The sequence below is a fragment of the Kogia breviceps genome, chromosome 18, assembly GCF_026419965.1.
Source record: "Kogia breviceps isolate mKogBre1 chromosome 18, mKogBre1 haplotype 1, whole genome shotgun sequence".
Classification (NCBI taxonomy): domain Eukaryota; kingdom Metazoa; phylum Chordata; class Mammalia; order Artiodactyla; family Physeteridae; genus Kogia; species Kogia breviceps.
This window is the reverse complement of record NC_081327.1, coordinates 15,027,781-15,044,277: the sequence shown is the minus strand read 5'-3', so window position 1 is coordinate 15,044,277 and position 16,497 is coordinate 15,027,781. Positions and strand designations below refer to the sequence as shown.

The window sequence follows — 16,497 nt, the reverse complement described above, 5'->3', positions numbered from 1 at the left end:
CTCCATCAGAGACGGACAGCGCGCGCGCTCCCCGGGGGCTGCCCTCCCCCTGCGCGCGTCGGCCCCGGGCTCGCGCCGCCGCCGCCGCGCGCGCGCAGCTCAAGTAAAGGAGGAAAAAAAAGGGGGAAAAAATAGAAAGCGGCGGCGGCGGCTGCAGCAGCGATCCGCCGCCGCACTGGGCCAGGCCGGGCAGCGGACGCGCGAGCCGGCGACCCAGGGGAGAGGCTGCGGCCATCCAGGGCGGGCCGGGTTAAAAAACAAAGTCGCGGCGGCGGCGGCTACTCAGGGAAGGAGGCCCGAGGGCCGCGTAGAGCGGGCGGGGGGCGGCTGCGCTGCGTCCCGGAGCCTAGAGCCGCCGGGAGCCGGCCGGCGGGCGAGAGGGCGGAGGCGGCTGCAGGAGCAGCGGCGGCGGCGGCGGCGGCGGCGGCATCTCCTCCTCACATGACCCCACTGTTTGTCCCCGTGATCAGCGCGAGCGGCTCCCGTGTCTCCTCCGTCCCCTCCTGCCGCGCGGCGTGAGCGCCGGGCTCGGGGCCCCCCCGGCCGCCCGCCCCCTCCCCTCCCTCCCTCCCCTCCCCTCCCCTCCCCTCCCCCCTGGGCCCGGCGCCCCCCCCGCCCCCACCCCCCCCATGGACATGCTGGACCCGGGTCTGGATCCTGCTGCCTCGGCTACCGCTGCTGCTGCCGCCGCCAGGTAAGGGAGCCCGGCGGGTCCGCGCCCCCGCGCGCCCTGGCCCCGGCCCTTCGGCCTGGCGGCCGGGCCGCCATGATCCCGAGCGGCCGCCGGGCCCAGCTCAAAATGGAGGCCGCGAGGGAGGGAGGACCCGCGCGAATATCCCTGGCCCCCGGACCTGGCGGTGCTGCAGCCCCAGGCTGGGGCGGGCGGGATGGGGGCTCTGCACCTGGGTGAAGGGGCGGGGGCGCGGGCAACCTTGATGCCCTCTTCTTCCCGTCCTCCCCGCAGTCACGACAAGGGACCCGAGGCAGAGGAGGGCGTCGAGCTGCAGGAAGGTGAGTGCTCGCGGGGCCCACCGGGGCCGCGACCTGCGCCCGGGAGGGCACTGGGAGCGCCCTGACCCGCGCCACCTCTGACCATCCCCCCTACCCTCCTCCGACCGCAGGCGGGGACGGCCCTGGGGCGGAGGAGCAGACGGCGGTGGCCATCGCCAGCGTCCAGCAGGCGGCGTTCGGCGACCACAACATCCAGTACCAATTCCGCACAGAGAATAATGGAGGACAGGTGAGCCTGCGGGCCCGGAGACCGGCGGGCAAGTGGAGGGTTGAGCCCGGGGTAGAGTGGGCGGGATGGGAGGGGCTCGGACCTGGTCCCTATCCGGGCCCCAGCGCGGGTCTTCCTTCTCTGCCGCCCCCTGCAGGTGACATACCGCGTAGTCCAGGTGACTGATGGTCAGCTGGACGGCCAGGGCGACACAGCAGGCGCCGTCAGCGTCGTGTCTACGGCTGCCTTCGCGGGGGGGCAGCAGGCTGTGACCCAGGTGGGTGTGGATGGGGCCACCCAGCGCCCCGGCCCCGCTGCTGCCTCTGTGCCCCCAGGTCCCGCAGCGCCCTTCCCACTGGTAGGTGCCCAGCAACCCCTGGGGGGATGTTGAAGGGACACTGATTCTGTTCTTGGGGAGCCCCAGGGGGTGGGGCACGTGGAACCAAGATGCTGCCTTCAGGCCCTCAGGTGGAATCTCTGTTCTGCACAGTGAAACTTGGGGCAAGATCTTTGGAACAACTTTTTTTTTTTTTTTTTTTTTTCTGTGAAAGGGGGATCACGGTAACAGGAAAGTCTCTAAGACTTTAAGAGTGGGTCAGTTCACTAAGTGATTGCTGAGTATCTGTCGAGTTCCAGGGCTGTGAAACACAGGGCAGAGTGGCACACACAGGGGTTCTCCACTCTACCTAGAGAATGCAGTAAGCATCAAATATGGCAGCTAGGGGATGGATTGGGGAACAAAGATGGCTAAGGGTGGCCTCTGTCCTCCTACTCCCTAGGCTGTAATCCAAAATCCCTTCAGCAATGGTGGCAGCCCGGCAGCTGAGGCTGTCAGTGGGGAGGCACGATTTGCCTATTTCCCAGCGTCCAGTGTGGGAGATACCACGGCTGTGTCCGTACAGACCACAGACCAGAGCTTGCAGGCTGGAGGTAAAGGAAGGAAGGGGCCAGGGCGGAAGGCAGGGGAGGCAACAGGCCTAGCAGGGAGGGAAGCTCCCCCAGCCAGTTCTGACTCTGTCCCCAGTTTTAGCACTAACCCCTGCTTTCCCTGCAGGCCAGTTCTATGTCATGATGACGCCCCAGGATGTGCTTCAGACAGGAACGCAGAGGACAATTGCACCCCGGACACACCCCTACTCCCCGTATGTGCAGGAGACCTGGTCCCAGGAGTAGGGGACACTGGGAGGGCCTGGTGTGGGGGCCCAAGGAAGGGAATGCGTTTCTGAAATCGGAGCCAGGCAGTTGAGTACACGGCAGGCAGTTGGTATATTTTTTGGTCAGTTTTTGTTTCTTTAGTTTAAGTAAAGAAAATACCATATTCTCTCTCTCTCTCTCTCTCTCTCTCTCTCTCTCTCTCTCTCTCTCTCTCTCTCTCTCTCTTTCTTTTTCTCTCTTTGCATATGGATGTGTGTTGCAGAAATCATTTTTAAGTCTGACTCCTTAATAAACGTTTGGACCAGGCTGGAGGTAACATGCACCTATTTTTTCTATTCTTTTCTAGGAAAATCGACGGAACCAGGACACCACGGGATGAGAGAAGGAGAGCTCAACATAATGAAGGTAAGGTCAGGGTGGAACTGCTGGGCCTCACGGGCACAGCCTGGCCCGGTGCTTGGAGTCACAGATCAGCAGGCACGCGACAAGTGTGTGAGAGGTGCTTGTCGAATGCTGGAAAAGCAGAAGTGTGGAGGTTCGCTGACAGGAGCAAATAGGCAGGACGTGTGAGCTGCAGTGTGTTTATCATCCTGGCTAGTGACTCTGAATTAATTACTAATATTTTAAACGGCAAGTTTCGCATTCATGTATTGATTTTTTGCTCCTCTTGGAAAGTTGGGCTGGTTTGGCTCACCTGGACCTGCCTTCCCACGAAGTAGCTGTTTTGCTCAAGACCCCCACGCTTCTGCCAGCCTAGCTTCCAGAAGTAGCTCTGGTCTGAGAGACAGAACATCTGAAGATGAAACTGCAAGAAACCCATGTCTCTGGCTGAGGCCAGAGCATGTTCAGGGGACACTTCTACCCAAATAGCCATCATTCAGCAGATATTTCCTGAAGGTGGATACTAGGCTGGGCAGTACATGCCCCGTGCCAGGTCTGGGGCCTAGTTTGGAGTGTCCAGGAAGCTCAGAGTAGTTGAGTAGCTGAGGCTGTTTGACTGAACACTGACTGGGGGATCAGGTGACGTTTCCTCCAGGGAAGTGGCCTTTGGGAGTGCCTGTCCAGCAGAGGGAAGCACAGGAAGGCAGGGTGGAGTGAGGTTGCTTTGTGGGTGCTGGTTTGGTTAAAGCAGAGGTTCTATGTGGAGCGCTTGGGAGGAGAGAGTTGGGAGGGTCAAGGAAGTCCTTGAACGTCAGGGTGAGGACCTGAGAGTCCTAAAGGTGTTTGATTGGGGGGTGGGCTTATGCGGCTGTGATCTAAGCTGCTCAGTGAGTTCAGGCATTCATTCAGCACATATGTACTGTGTGCCAGCCCCTGTTCTAGGTCTCAGATTCAGCAGTAGATAATGGAACAGACACCTTGCCTCTCACAGGGTGTTCATTCTGGTGGGAGAGACAGAAACTACAGAAAGCTACAATAAGACGTCAGGGAACATAAGTCACGTGTCACATGAAGGAAGATAAGCCCGGGTAAGGAGGTGGAGGGTTATGGCGGCAGTGTGCTCTGTAGGTCTCTCTAGAAGTGACGCTTGAGCAGGGGCCTGAATGGGAAGAGTCTCAGGCAGCGAGGGACAAGCAAGTGCAGACACCCAGGCCTGGGCTGGAACAGACTTGGTGTGTCTGAAGAAGAGCAGGTTTCAGGAAAGATAAGAGGAAGTTGGTGGAGTCGTGGGTGGCCTGGCCAAGGCCAGATCACATGGGGCCTTGTCAGAGGCCCTCCCAGGGTCCCCATTCCTAGATCTTTATTCTGCTTCGAGGGGAAGTAAGCAGAGGGATTGTGTGTGGAGGCTGGATGGTGAGGGTGATGGGGCACCAGAGGCTAGGGAAACAAGAGTTGACTGCAGCTGTGGGCTTCAGACAGGGCGGGACCTGAACGGGGCTTGTGGGGGCCTGAGCTGTGGGGCAGAAGAGCACAGGCTGCAGAATCAGGATTTCATGAATCAGGCTTTCCTGACGGGGTCAGGTTCATTTAAAGGGAAGGGGTGAGTGTGAGCTTGGTTTTGGGTGTGACGGATTTCAGGGGTCTCCAGTTGGCTACCGGGGCAGTCCTGGCTCTACTGCGTACTGGTCGTGTGACCTTAGGCTGGTTCTTAAGCTCTGTGCCTGTTTAGTCCTCTTAAGAATGCGTTAACACGACTGACTACCCCAGAGGCTCATAGTGAGGGTGCAGCACGTTGAGTCGTGAGACCAGCCAGCCACCCTCCACCCTACTCTCGCTCTGCCTCTCACTGGATTAATCCAGCTCCAAAGTTTTGACTCCTCATCCTGTAAAAATCAGTCTCGCTCGTGACCTTGCCCTTAGACTCCAGCTGTGGCCTGCCCACTCTCTCCTAACCTGCAGTGTTTGACCCACACTCTGCCTGGCGTCCCCGTACCCTTGGCAGTCTGGCTCATTTCTCTATCAAAATGGCTCTATTTAAGGTCACTCGTGATGACCTCATTGCCAAATCCACTGGCTTCCTTTCCTGTCTGCGCTCCAAGCATCTGACCCTGCTTGTTCCCCTCCTTTCGGGAATGTTCCTTTCTGCTCTACCTGCTCTGATTCTCCTTTCCAGCCTGCTCCTGAGAGCAGGGCTTCACAATCACAGCTGTCCTCACGAGGTGCTGAATGGGTAGGTCGGAGGGGGAGCTTGGGAGTCCGTGTTTCAACAAGTTCCCCAGGTGACGCTTCACAGTGGGCGAGGTTTGAAAAGTGCTTTGGCTGTTAGTGTTTCTTGAGGTCCAGCCCCTTCTTCTAGCAGTCTCAGGAGAGTGAAACATCAGGCCCAGGGATGGTCAGTATCCCCGAGACCCTATTCCCGGTTGTCGGTGTTTGTCATTTCTCCCGGGAGTGCATCTGTGAGCTTTATCCAGAAAAGTATGTGATTCCAAAAAGGAGAGGCTGCCCCCTGATGTCCTCCCAGGGCTTCCCCCGCCCCCTGCACTGCACAAAGCTGTCTTTCTGCTCCATCTCTCTGGAGCTCCTCCGCACCCATGTTTTGAAGTGTCCGTTCAAAATCTCCATTTCTGTTTGTTCTTGAAACACCTCACACTCAACTTGTCCAAGACAGAACCTTCTGTCCCTCCTTCCCAAAGCCTCCCTTTTCCAGAGCAGCAAAAGGCACCCCTGTCATGATTACTGCAGCCACACTTGAGAGCCAGGCCACTTCAACTCTGCACTCTTCTTCCCTCACAAACCCTGAGACACTGTGCCGAAGTGAACCTCAAATCAGCTTTGACCCCTTTTTCCCTCTTTCCCACATTTCTTGGTGCCACAGGGGCCACAGATGCTACAGGGGCCTGAGGGAGTCGGGATACTTGGTGTGCCAGAAAGGGGAGTGGTGATCCCTGTGGAGACCTCGGGTCTGTGTGTCTGTCCTGCCTGAAGGGTGGCTTCATGGTGCCAGTCATGGCTGCTGTGTCAGAATTTGGGCCCACTGCTGCCAGAACCTCTGAGAAGCCAGAAATCCAGGTCTTTATATGAAGTCTGATTTTTGAGTTGCTTTTTCTGTTGCAACGCTTTCCACTCTTACTGTTACTAATTTATTTCTTCTGCTTAATTTGGGTTTAATTTGCTGGGGGTTTTCCCCCAGCCTCTTAGGATGATTTTAAGCCTTTTTTTCTCAATTTAAGCCTTTACAGTTGCAGATTCCAGTCCAACGCTGCTTTAGCTATATCCCATTTGGATAGGTTGTGCTTTCTTGTCATTCAATTAAAAATATTTCTGGTTTTCCTTATGATTTCTTCTTTGACCCATGGGTTATTTGGAAGTGTGTTGTTTAACTTAAAAATGTTTATGGATTTTTTGGCTATCTTTTTGTTACTGATTTTTAAGTGAGTTTTGTTGTGGTCAGAGAACAGTATTGTATATAATTTCAGTTATTTGAAATCCGTTGAGACTTATTTTTATGGCCCCAAATATGGTCTATTTTGGTGAAAGTTTCTGTGTGTGCTTGAAAAGACAGTGTATCCGCTGCTGTGTGTGGAGTGTTCCGTCGGTGGTAGCTCGGTCAGGTTGGCTGACAGTGTTCAGGTTTTCTATCTTGATTTTTTTATCTACTTGTCCTGTCAATTGCTGAGGAGTGTTGATGTCTTACATTTGTGGATTTGCCCATTTCTCCCATTAGTCCTGGCAGATTTTGCTTCTAAATTGTGTTTTAAATGTTGTGTGGGTGTGACTTAAGCCTCCTGAGGAGCAGACATGGCCTTGGTTTTAACTGGTCTTCCTCCATTTCACTTGTGCCGAAGTGGTCTTCCCAAGCCACAGGCCTGACCACATTGCCGAGGAAGGCCCTAGACTCGAGGACCGAGACCCCTAGGGGAAGAGAAGGCAAGGTCCAGACCTGCTAGCACGGCATTCAGGGCTTCACAACCTGTTTCTACAATCTATTCCTGCCACCCTGCGCCACCCCCTGCACCCTCCAAGGTGTTTCCATATCACCGTTTCTGGGTTTCTTGATGCCTGTCTGCCTGATGTCCTTCCTCTCAGAAACCAGCCCAAATGTTTCCTTTCTAAATCCTTCTCTGAGGATATACACCCCACCTCACTCCATGCAGAATGCATCGTTCCACCCTGGCGTTCCCCAGGCACTCGATACAGTCTTCAGTAATAACACACAGTCCTGGGGCGTCAGTGTCTCCTGTTCATGTGCATGTCACGCTGGTGCTGTGAGTGCCAGCAGGACAGAGGTTGAGTCCACCGTGGACTTCAGCCTCGCGGAGTGCCCTGCACACAGTAGGGCAGGTGGTAAGTTTTGAAGAAGCAAATGCGAACTGCTGTCCCCCGCCCCCCATCCCTGCCCCCGGTGGCTTGAAGTGAGGAGTGCATGTGGGATGTACCTGCAGCGCGGTGCCCGGACTCAGGAGTGCCCAGGCTCAGGAGTGCCGGGCTGCGGGAGGGTAGAGGAAGGAGCTGAGCAGCCATCTGCTCTTGAGCTCCTCAGCTGAACCCCTAGAATGGAGCACGCTGCTGAGGGACGTGGTGGCCAGTGCTGCCAGGCCTGGGCAGACCCTTAGCTCTGCTGCTGTTTTGGACCACAGAGTCCCCAAAGACCGTAAGATAGGGTTGTCCTCGCTGGGAAGGTTCACTCACCGTGGTAGCGATGGGGCCCAGGTCTGTGCACTCGCTGATCCCGGGGCCAGGGTCAGGCGAAGCTCAATACTGGGCACCGTTCTTACCGTGGTAGGGGGAGGTTTTGGCGGAAAGAGAGGAGAGTGAGGGAGGAAGCGAGTCCACGTGGGAGGGTGTTGTCACCGAGGCCAAAGTGAGGGGGCACTTGGAAGGACTGGTCAGCAGCGAGTGGGCAAAAGCAAGTGCCCGGAGAAGACAGTTGGTTGTGCCTGTTAGTGGCCAGGCCCATCCTTTGAGGGAGCAGCCGGGTCGAGGGGTGGGGCTGGCCTCAGCAGAGGAGAGGAGTCAGGGGCAAGCTTCGGGCCCACCCCATCTTTCTCACGCTCACCCGATCCCTCCCCCAGTCTCCCAACCCTGAGAAAATACCCCCTTGCCCTCCTTGCCAGGTCCCACCTACAGTCCCCGCTCCTCTGTAGACACCGTCTGCATTTGTCCATGGGCTGCCCTGGCACGGGGATGAGAGTTTGTGGGTGAGAGTCACAGGGGCAGCTGGGCTTTCTTGTGTGTCCCCAGCAATTGCCTAGTATGAAGGGCTGGGACAGCTTTGTTCAGTGAGCCCCAGACCAGGGGTCTCAGGCTGCTGTGCAGGCAGACCCCAGGCCGCCGTCATAGGTCGTGACAGGCCAGATGAGAAGACAGGACGAAGACACATACGAGTCCTGCCTGAAGGGGGCAGCTTCCCTGCAGCTCAGCAGACAGTGAGATTGTGGCGTTTTATGAAATAAATCACAAATCTGGACTTTTCAAGTGAAATCTGCTAGTAGTTTGTCAAACCTGGCCTTCAAGAGAGGGTTCGTAGCGTTTCTTTCTGGGTGACCCAGTGCCCTGACGGGCCAGGCCCCTGAGAGCCTCAGTGCCAGCCGGGGAAGCTGAGACTTGCTGCGGGGGCCCTGGAAAAGGACTTCCAGTGGAGGTGAGACGTGGTCAGACCGTGATTTTAAAGATGAAAAGAGAAAGAGGATCATGGGGCCCAGAGCTGTGGGGAGACCTGAGCACCGTGGAGAGTCAAATGCAGGGACCGTGGGGACTGGAGAAGGGTGCCTGGGTCCTGTGTAAAGGGCTCTGGCCCATTCTTGCCTGCCAAGAACATGTGCCCACTGTGGCCACAACTCCAGTTTTCAAGAGGCCGATTGTTAGGTGAAGTTTCCTAATTTTTAAATGTTGGTTCAAATTTTTGAAAACATGCTGGGCGGGTAAACAAAGCAAACCCTGCAGCCCCCCAGCTGTCGATTCCGCCTTTAGGTACGTGTGGCACTTGAGGGTTCCTCTTGAGGAGCGATGTGGAGTGGGCTGGAGCCAGCTGCCTGGGTTCAGATCGGAGCCCCGCACTTGCTGGCGGTGTGACCTTGGGTGGCCTCGGTTCTCATGGCATCTGCCTTAGGAGGTGAATCGCCCGGGCACAGAGGGTGTGCTGTGAACATAGCCTTGTTCTTGCTGTTCTTACTGCAGTGGAGCGGAGGCGGAGGGACAAGATCAACAACTGGATCGTCCAGCTTTCAAAAATCATTCCAGATTGTAATGCAGATAATAGCAAGACAGGAGCGGTGAGTGCCCTCCGGCCCTCAGTGCTGCGGCGGGCCGTCCCCCGACCCCCTTGCGGAGAGTCTGCCTGACCACCAGAGGCGGGAGTCGTCTGGGGCCGAGCCGGTGGGCGGCGGCCAGCGGGCGGTGCTCGCTGATGCTCCTGCCCACCCCCCCAGAGTAAAGGAGGGATCCTGTCGAAGGCCTGCGACTACATCCGGGAGCTGCGCCAGACCAACCAGCGCATGCAGGAGACCTTCAAGGAGGCCGAGCGGCTGCAGATGGACAATGAGCTCCTGAGGCAGCAGGTGAGCGGCGGGCCCGGGGGGTGGCGGGGTGCACCCAGGAGCCCCAAGACGTGGGGAGCCAGCCCTGGCTGCTGTGCCCCGTCGTGTCTGGCAGATCGAGGAGCTGAAGAACGAGAACGCCGTGCTCCGCGCCCAGCTGCAGCAGCACAACCTGGAGATGGTGGGCGAGAGCGCCCGGCAGTGACGCCCTCGCCCCGTGCGGCGGGGGCCGCCTCTGGGCCCCTGCCGTCCCTTTCCCCAGCCCTTAGCACAGAGAGGGACAGACGCCCCTCCCCCAGCTGCGTTTTTTTATAGTAGATTTTTAACAAAAAAAGGGGAGAAATAATGCATTTCTGTGGATAAGCACCCACTGCTCTCCTCAACTTGGAAACAATATCCTCCCTGCCCGTCTGTCTGTCTCCCTTCTCCCGGCCCCCACTCAGCCCTGGCACTTCTAGTGGTCTCACCTGGAGGCAAGAGGGAGGAGGACAGAGCCCCTGCCATACCCCACTGCCTCCTTGGACTCTAGAGGTACTGAGACAGGGTGCTTATGGGAAGGAGGGGAGCCTTTGGGGGGCCAGCCCTGGGGCCTGGACCTAAGCAGGGAGGCCATGCCCCACCCCACCTCTTGTTTCTGGAACCCTGCTCCCCTTTGGGTGTGTGAGTGTGTTCTAATTTTCTTTATGGAAAAAATGGACAAAAAAATAGAGAGAGAGAGAGGTATTTAACTGCAATAAACTGGCCCCATGTGGCCCCGCCTTGTCTGTCTGTGTATCTGTGCATCTCAGGTGTGGGGAGGGAGTCTGGGGTCTGTGCAGGGTTCCTGAGGGCAGGGCCTCTTATGTCTGTGGCTGTGTGCTGCTCCCTGCCATCTGGTGCCGCCTGGTGGTACCCAACAGTCTGTCGGTTGTGCGGATGAAGAAATTAAGGAATGAATAGCCTCGTGGAGGCCCCAGGTGTTGCATATGTGTTGTGGGGGACAGGGGGAGCCAGGGTCAAGGACATGTCCCATGTGTTTGGAGGAGAGGCTGGGGTCTTTTGTGTCACCAGTTCCTAAACAAGTTCCTAAACAGGACTGGCTCCTGGCCCTGCTTTTCTGGGCTGACGCCCTCCCCTCTGCACCAGCCAATGGTGGGGCCTGGCCTTGAGCACCCCCACCCCCAGGGAGGGCAGATGGCCAGGAAGCCAGCCTTGGCCCGTCAGCCTGTCGCCTTGCACTGCAACTCTGGCGCCTGTGCTGTGACCCCTGCCCCTGGTTGATGATGAAACCTGGCCTGAGCTGAGATGCAGTGATGCCTGGCAGTGCTGGGGGATGCTGCTGTGTCTCCCTGTGCAACTCCAGCCACTCCCAGCGTCTAGGCCTGGTCACCTGACTGAGCTCGCCACGCTGCGCCCATCCCAGATGCCCCCAGCTGGTTTCTTCCTTCCAAGAGCCCTGTCTCCTTTCCTGGCCACTCCTCTGTCTGACAGTGAGGTTGTGTGCAGCCGGAGGGGCCTAACATAGAGTGAGTGGGGAGGCAAGTGGCAGGGAACAGCATTACTTCCCAGGGGCCCCCCACTTTTGTGCTTTTTGAGTGGGCCCTGGCAGCAGTTTGGGGCCTGGAAGAAGAGTTCATTCCTTGAGCGCACCATCCCCGGGCTCGCAGGGTTAACACTGGATGGCCCTAGAGTGAGTCGAAGAGGGAAAATGACCAAGGGGCCATCTCTGGAGTCAAGGTTTGCTGTTCCCCTGGGCCGTGTGCGCTCTAAGATGGCTCAGGTCGTGGGTAGCAGTGAGGTTGCCGCAGTCAGGCAACCTCGGCTCAGCTCCCCTTCCCGTGGTGGTCAGGGAGCCGGCCCTCCGAAGGAAAGCCTGGGTTGTAGTGTTTGCCAACGTCTGTGGTGTAAGTGCTCCCACATCAGTGGGTTTCAAGGTACCAACACGATGTCCCTGACTTTGGAGCTGGGGTGGGACATGCACAGTCTGCTCAGTGAGCCATATGAGCCAGGTCCAGCTGACCCACCGTGCCCTCCTGTGTCTTCTAGGAGGCAGGAAAGCCTGGTGAAGAGGGCACAGGCCCCAGTCAGGCTGCCCAGTCTGAAGTCCCGACTGCCTCTGGCTGACCGAGCTTGGGCACTGCCCTAATCTTTGCCTTCAGCTCCTCTCCTGAAAAGTGAAGAAAGTTAAGTCTCAGGTCGGCATGGTGGGCTCCTCTCTCAGGAGCAGCGTGTAGGAAGCCTGGCCCCTGGGGTCAGTGGCTGAGAAGGCAGCTAGCACCCTGAATACAGAGCAGAGCCCAGGACGGGTCAGGTAGGAGCTGCTCAGAGGATAGGTGGCACAGGCTGAGTTAACCCAAAAGTGAGTCAATACATCTGCCGGCTCATAAGGTGTAGTGAGATGTTAGCTATTACTGTCACCACTGTCTTTTTTGGCCAAAAGTTCGCAGGAACATTTCCCAGATACCAGGGCCACATCTTAAATTTCTGACACTTGAACAACGCTACAGGTGGGGCTTCCCTGGCGGTCCAGTGGTTAAGACTTTGCCTTCCAATGCAGGGGGTGCGGGTTCCATCTCTGGTCGGGGAGCTAAGATCCCACAGGCCTCGTGGGCAAAAAACCAAAACAAAACAGCAATATTGTAACAAAGTCAATAAAGACTTTAAAAGTGGTCCACATCAAAAAAAAAAAAAATCTTAAAAAAAAAAAGACTCCATACGTGTTCTGGGGGCTCCTGTCGACACAGACTCCTGCACGTGGCCGTCACGGTGTTCCCTCCCCGGCAAGTGACAGCCGTATGGCATGTGAATGAGGAGGCCGGGGAAGGGTGGGGAAGGAGGGTGCCTCACTCCTGCTCATCGACCAGTTCAGCTGCTGGGGCAAAAGGTGGAATTTTCTCTGAAATCAACAGGGTGATGTCATGTTGGGGAAAGTGTTTCCCAGGTGGCTAGCAAGAGGCGTGTGTCTGTGGTCGCGTCTGTCCCGCCTCCTGGACACACCTCTGCTGGCTGAGGGTGACACAACCCTGTTCCCTGTCACTCTGTTCCCGCTTATCTCTCCCGCCTTTTCGGCGCCACCACCTTCTTGGAAATGAGTTGGGCCAAAGGGGAGGGGGCTTAGCATCCCCGCCCCCCCCCCCCCCCACCAGGAGGCCCCATAAAAGCAACAGTAACTGGGCTCCCAGACACCGGAGCAAGTCCTAGACGTAACAGAAGGACAGCCAGACAGACGGCACGATGGCGCTGAACACGCAGATCCGGGCCACCTGCCTCCTGCTTCTCCTCCTGGTCAGCCTGACCAGTGGCTTCGTTCTCCCACCCCAGGTGAGAGCCCACAGTGTCTGGGCCCAGGAGGGCAGCCAGAATCACAACGGAGAGCCAGGCCCCTGGGAGGGGACAGCAGAGGGCAGCAGGAGACCCCAGCACGGACCAGAGCTCAGAGCAAGCAAAGGGGGACAGGCAGCTGCTCGAAGTGCAGAGATGGGGTACTGAGTGGCAGGGACTTGGGGCCCTGATATAATTCCACAGTTATTTATTGAGGGCCTACTCTGTGTTAAGTCCTCTTCTAGACAGTGGTGACCAAGCAGTGAACAAGGTAGATGAGAGAAGAATATTCTTGTGGAGCTTACATCCTGGTCAGGGAAATTAGTCAGTGAACTTAGAACAACAAGTAAACACTTGTGTTTAGTAAATGCTATTTGTGAATAACGTAAAAGATGGTGGGAGAGTGATGATGAGGGTTGGCTTCTTTAGGTGGCATCAAGGGCTGGCTCTTTTGTGAGAAAATGTTATTTGACCTATGACTGGGAGAAGAGAAGGGGGCAGCCAGCCAAGACCAAGGTGGGGCAAGCATGGTGTACCCGAGGACTCGAGGGCTTGGTAAGGGAAGGAGATGGTGCTTGGAGATGAGACCGAGGGGTGGCCATGCCACGTCCTGTGGGCAACTGTGCAAACGCTGATCTTCCTCCAAGCACAGGGGAAGCCCTGCAGGCCTTTAAGCTGAGATCTGACGGATAACACATGGGGAATGGGCTGTAAGGGGCAAGGCCTGGCATCCAGGCCACGGAGAGTGTTACGGAAGAGTGAGCAGCTGTGGAGAGAGAAGACAGATCTGGGATGTCTGTAGGCAGTAGAACCACCCGTGGGAAGGTGCGGAAAGGCCAGAAAGTAAGGCCACTCCTAGGATTCCAGCTGAACCAGCGGATGCCACCCCCTGAGGAGGAGCTGGTTGGTGGGAGCGAGACTGAGAGCTCTGCCGGGGCCCTGCCGTCCTCAATTCCCCTTTTGCTTTCACAGACAAGACAGCTCGCAGACCTCCAGACCCAGGACACAGCAGGAGCCGCAGCTGGCTTGATGGTACGGTGAGGTCCCCCAGGACTCCCTTCAGAGCCTCCCGCGCCTTCCCATGCCTACGCCCCGCTCACTGCCCCTCTTTCCCACAGCCCGTGCTCCAGAGGCCGAGACGAGACGCCCACTTCCCCATCTGCATGTTCTGCTGCAGCTGCTGTCATAAAGGAATGTGTGGGTTATGCTGCAAAACATAGGGCAACCCCTGCCGCCCTGTCCCTAGTCCCTTATTTATTCCTGCTACCCTCCAACCCTCAGTGAACGGTCTTGAAATAAAATGGCCGGTTCTAGCTCTTATTTTCCAAACCAGAGTCCGTTGTCTTTTCTCCCTGCCAAAGGCCTATGCCAGAGGCTCGTTGTGGCCCCTGTGTTGGGAGGGCCAGGTGCTCGGTGAGGTGTGCGGGGTTGGTGTGTACTGGGGGTTGCAAGGCAGCTTGTTGAAGGATAGTCGGTTTCTGTTCTTCCCCATCTTTCCCCACTTCAAAAGACCTCGAATTCATGTTGCAACAGCAGGGAATGAAAGTTAAAGTTTCCTCCTTGCAATCTTCTTAAAACGGGTAAATGCACATGCCTAGCGAGGGTTCTCAGAGTAAGGTCTGGGGAACTATTCCAGGGCTCCACAAGGTGGAAACTACTAAGATGTTTCCCGTCTTTCTCACTCTCGTTCCCTCGTGAGTGGACAGCGAGGCCCCATGACGTGTGAGGACGTCATCCTTCTGACGGCTGGTGGATTGTGCGCTCGTGTGTCTTGTGCTTTAAAAAATTCTCAGTTTCAATTTCTAATAGATTAAGCACCTATAGATATAACTCACTAGAACACAAAGGTTTTGAAGTTCTCAATAAGTTTTCAGAGTATAAAGGGCTCCTGAGACCAAAACACTTGAGAACCACTGGCCTTCGGGGACCACTAGGTGAAGTAAATGAGTGAGATGTGATGGATTTGTTTCACAGGAGCATCTTCATTTATATTCTCTCAATGACGACATACTTTGCATAGGAGATACATAGGCCAATACCGTTCATCTCCATAAGGGGTTGAATTCCCTCCCTTTCTTCTTGAAAACTGTATCCCTCTCAATTTACCTGATTTCCCCACTTTCGATAGAAGAGGAAATGCAAGATGCATGTCACTATCCTCTTAGCCCGTGAGAACACATCAGCGCTAGCTTGATGATAAAGGGGCTTGGCCATTTGGCCTCAATGTTGCATAAAGATAGGGAGTGGGGAGGCCTGGGGCGCCATCTAAAGAGGGCTGCCAGGCATAGCTGCCGTGCCCACAGGCAGGCGACACATGGCTAGAGCGCCTTTTCTTTTTTCTTTTTTCTTTTTTTTTTTGCGGTATGCGGGCCTCTCACTGTTGTGGCCTCTCCCGTTGCGGAGCACAGGCTCCGGACGCGCAGGCTCAGCGGCCATGGCTCACAGGCTTAGTTGCTCCGCGGCATGTGGGATCTTCCCCGGACCAGGGCACGAACCCGCGTCCCCTGCATCGGCAGGCGGATTCTCAACCACTGCGCCACCAGGGAAGCCCTAGAGCGCCTTTTCAAGAGAAGGTGGCAATCCTTATTTTTATGTGAAATTTCCTGATTTTTAAAATATTGACAACTGATGAAAGGAATCTGATTTTTAAAAAATCAACACCCTGGGAGCCAAACTAAACCCAGCTGGGAGCCAGATCGGTCCCATACACCACCAGCTTCTGCCTTGGAAGCCACGAGGGGTTGGTCCTCTGGGAGAGGTTTTCCTGAACAGAGACCGAAGGGTGGGGAGAGGAAGACTATTTAGGGAGCTTGGCGTCCTTTTAGCTGCGGGATCTCACGGGCGTCCTCCTCTTGCTATGAAACCCCACTTCCTCATCTGTAAAAGGACAGAAGCCTCTACAGTACTCAGCTCATTGGGCTGTTGAGGTGCTCAGGGAGGAGTATGAGTGGAAACTGTCAAATACCTCATCCATGGAAAGGATTCGTATTGACAGAGGAGGTGGAGGCCTCTCAGACCCTCCTGATAAAGAAATACCGGGAGGTGGGCAACCCGAAATTGCTAATTGCATTTGATGACACCCGTGCTCTTCTCTCACCTTGGCCGGTCCTTCAGGTGGTCCTAGTGATGTGAGGCAGAGGCACCCAAACGTTAGCAGGCACCTGACTCCCCTGGAGGGCCTGGTAAAATGCAGATTTGGCAGGTCTAGGGTGGGGCCTTCGAACGTGCATTTCTAACAAGCTCCCAGCTGATACTGCTGCTGCTGGCCTGGGGGCCACAGTTTGAAGACTCCTGCTGTTGAAGCTGCCAACTGGCTGAGGGCAGAGAGTGCCTCTGGGTTGGACCAAGCACCTGCTACCCCTCAAGGGCACGTGTAACGAGTGGGCCTGTGAAGGCTTGATTCTGCCCTGAGGTCAATTTTGCTAGGTCTGCGCGATGTTTTAGATAAAAATTGGGCTAATATCTAAAGATAGAGGTATTTCACATAAAAATCTGAACTCCTGCTGTTATGGACTGAACTGTGTCCCTCTAAAATTTATACGTTGGGAATTCCCTGGTGGTCCAGTGGTTAGGACTAGGTGCTTTCACTGTGGTGGCCTGAGTTCAATTCCTGGTCAGGGAACTAAGATCCCACAAGCCGCATGGCAATAGAATAGAATAGAATAGAATAGAATAGAATAGAATAGAATAGAATAGAATAGAATAGAATAGAATAGAACAGAATAGAATGATTTATATGTTGAAGTCTTAACCCCCAGTGCGATTGTGTGGCATTTGGTGCTAGAGTCTTTACAGAGATAATCACATTAAAAGGAGGTCATTATGTTGCGTCCTAATACAATAGGACTGATATGCTTATAAAAAGTGGAAATTTGGACACAGAGAGCCGCATATAGGGAAAACACC

At 55.8% G+C, this 16,497-nt stretch overlaps 2 protein-coding genes across 2 annotated transcripts; both read left to right on the top strand.

The window, feature by feature from the left end:
• The first annotated feature begins 112 nt into the window (after positions 1–112).
• Positions 113–10,055, top strand: USF2 (upstream transcription factor 2, c-fos interacting). Its single transcript, XM_059044404.2, has 10 exons — positions 113–694; positions 965–1,011; positions 1,122–1,240; positions 1,377–1,577; positions 1,999–2,149; positions 2,274–2,361; positions 2,721–2,779; positions 8,933–9,027; positions 9,184–9,312; positions 9,407–10,055. The coding sequence occupies exons 1-10, from the start codon at positions 630–632 to the stop codon at positions 9,494–9,496; spliced, it is 1,044 nt and encodes a 347-aa protein (XP_058900387.1). The 5' UTR covers positions 113–629; the 3' UTR covers positions 9,497–10,055.
• A 2,352-nt stretch (positions 10,056–12,407) lies between these two features.
• HAMP (hepcidin antimicrobial peptide) lies at positions 12,408–13,920 on the top strand. The gene is made up of 3 exons (XM_059044435.2): positions 12,408–12,591; positions 13,564–13,623; positions 13,710–13,920. The coding sequence occupies exons 1-3, from the start codon at positions 12,505–12,507 to the stop codon at positions 13,809–13,811; spliced, it is 249 nt and encodes an 82-aa protein (XP_058900418.1). The 5' UTR covers positions 12,408–12,504; the 3' UTR covers positions 13,812–13,920.
• The last annotated feature ends 2,577 nt before the right edge of the window (positions 13,921–16,497 follow it).

What these genes read in the sequence shown, in the direction of transcription:
- USF2 (XM_059044404.2), top strand. Translation starts at nt 630, where the DNA reads ATGGACATGCTGGACCCGGGTCTGGATCCTGCTGCCTCGGCTACCGCT. An exon ending in CCAGAGCTTGCAGGCTGGAG is followed by an intron (nt 2,150 to 2,273) that starts GTAAAGGAAGGA and finishes CTTTCCCTGCAG; the next exon opens with GCCAGTTCTATGTCATGATG. An exon ending in ATAATAGCAAGACAGGAGCG is followed by an intron (nt 9,028 to 9,183) that starts GTGAGTGCCCTC and finishes CCACCCCCCCAG; the next exon opens with AGTAAAGGAGGGATCCTGTC.
- HAMP (XM_059044435.2), top strand. Translation starts at nt 12,505, where the DNA reads ATGGCGCTGAACACGCAGATCCGGGCCACCTGCCTCCTGCTTCTCCTC. An exon ending in GCTTCGTTCTCCCACCCCAG is followed by an intron (nt 12,592 to 13,563) that starts GTGAGAGCCCAC and finishes TTGCTTTCACAG; the next exon opens with ACAAGACAGCTCGCAGACCT. An exon ending in GAGCCGCAGCTGGCTTGATG is followed by an intron (nt 13,624 to 13,709) that starts GTACGGTGAGGT and finishes TCTTTCCCACAG; the next exon opens with CCCGTGCTCCAGAGGCCGAG.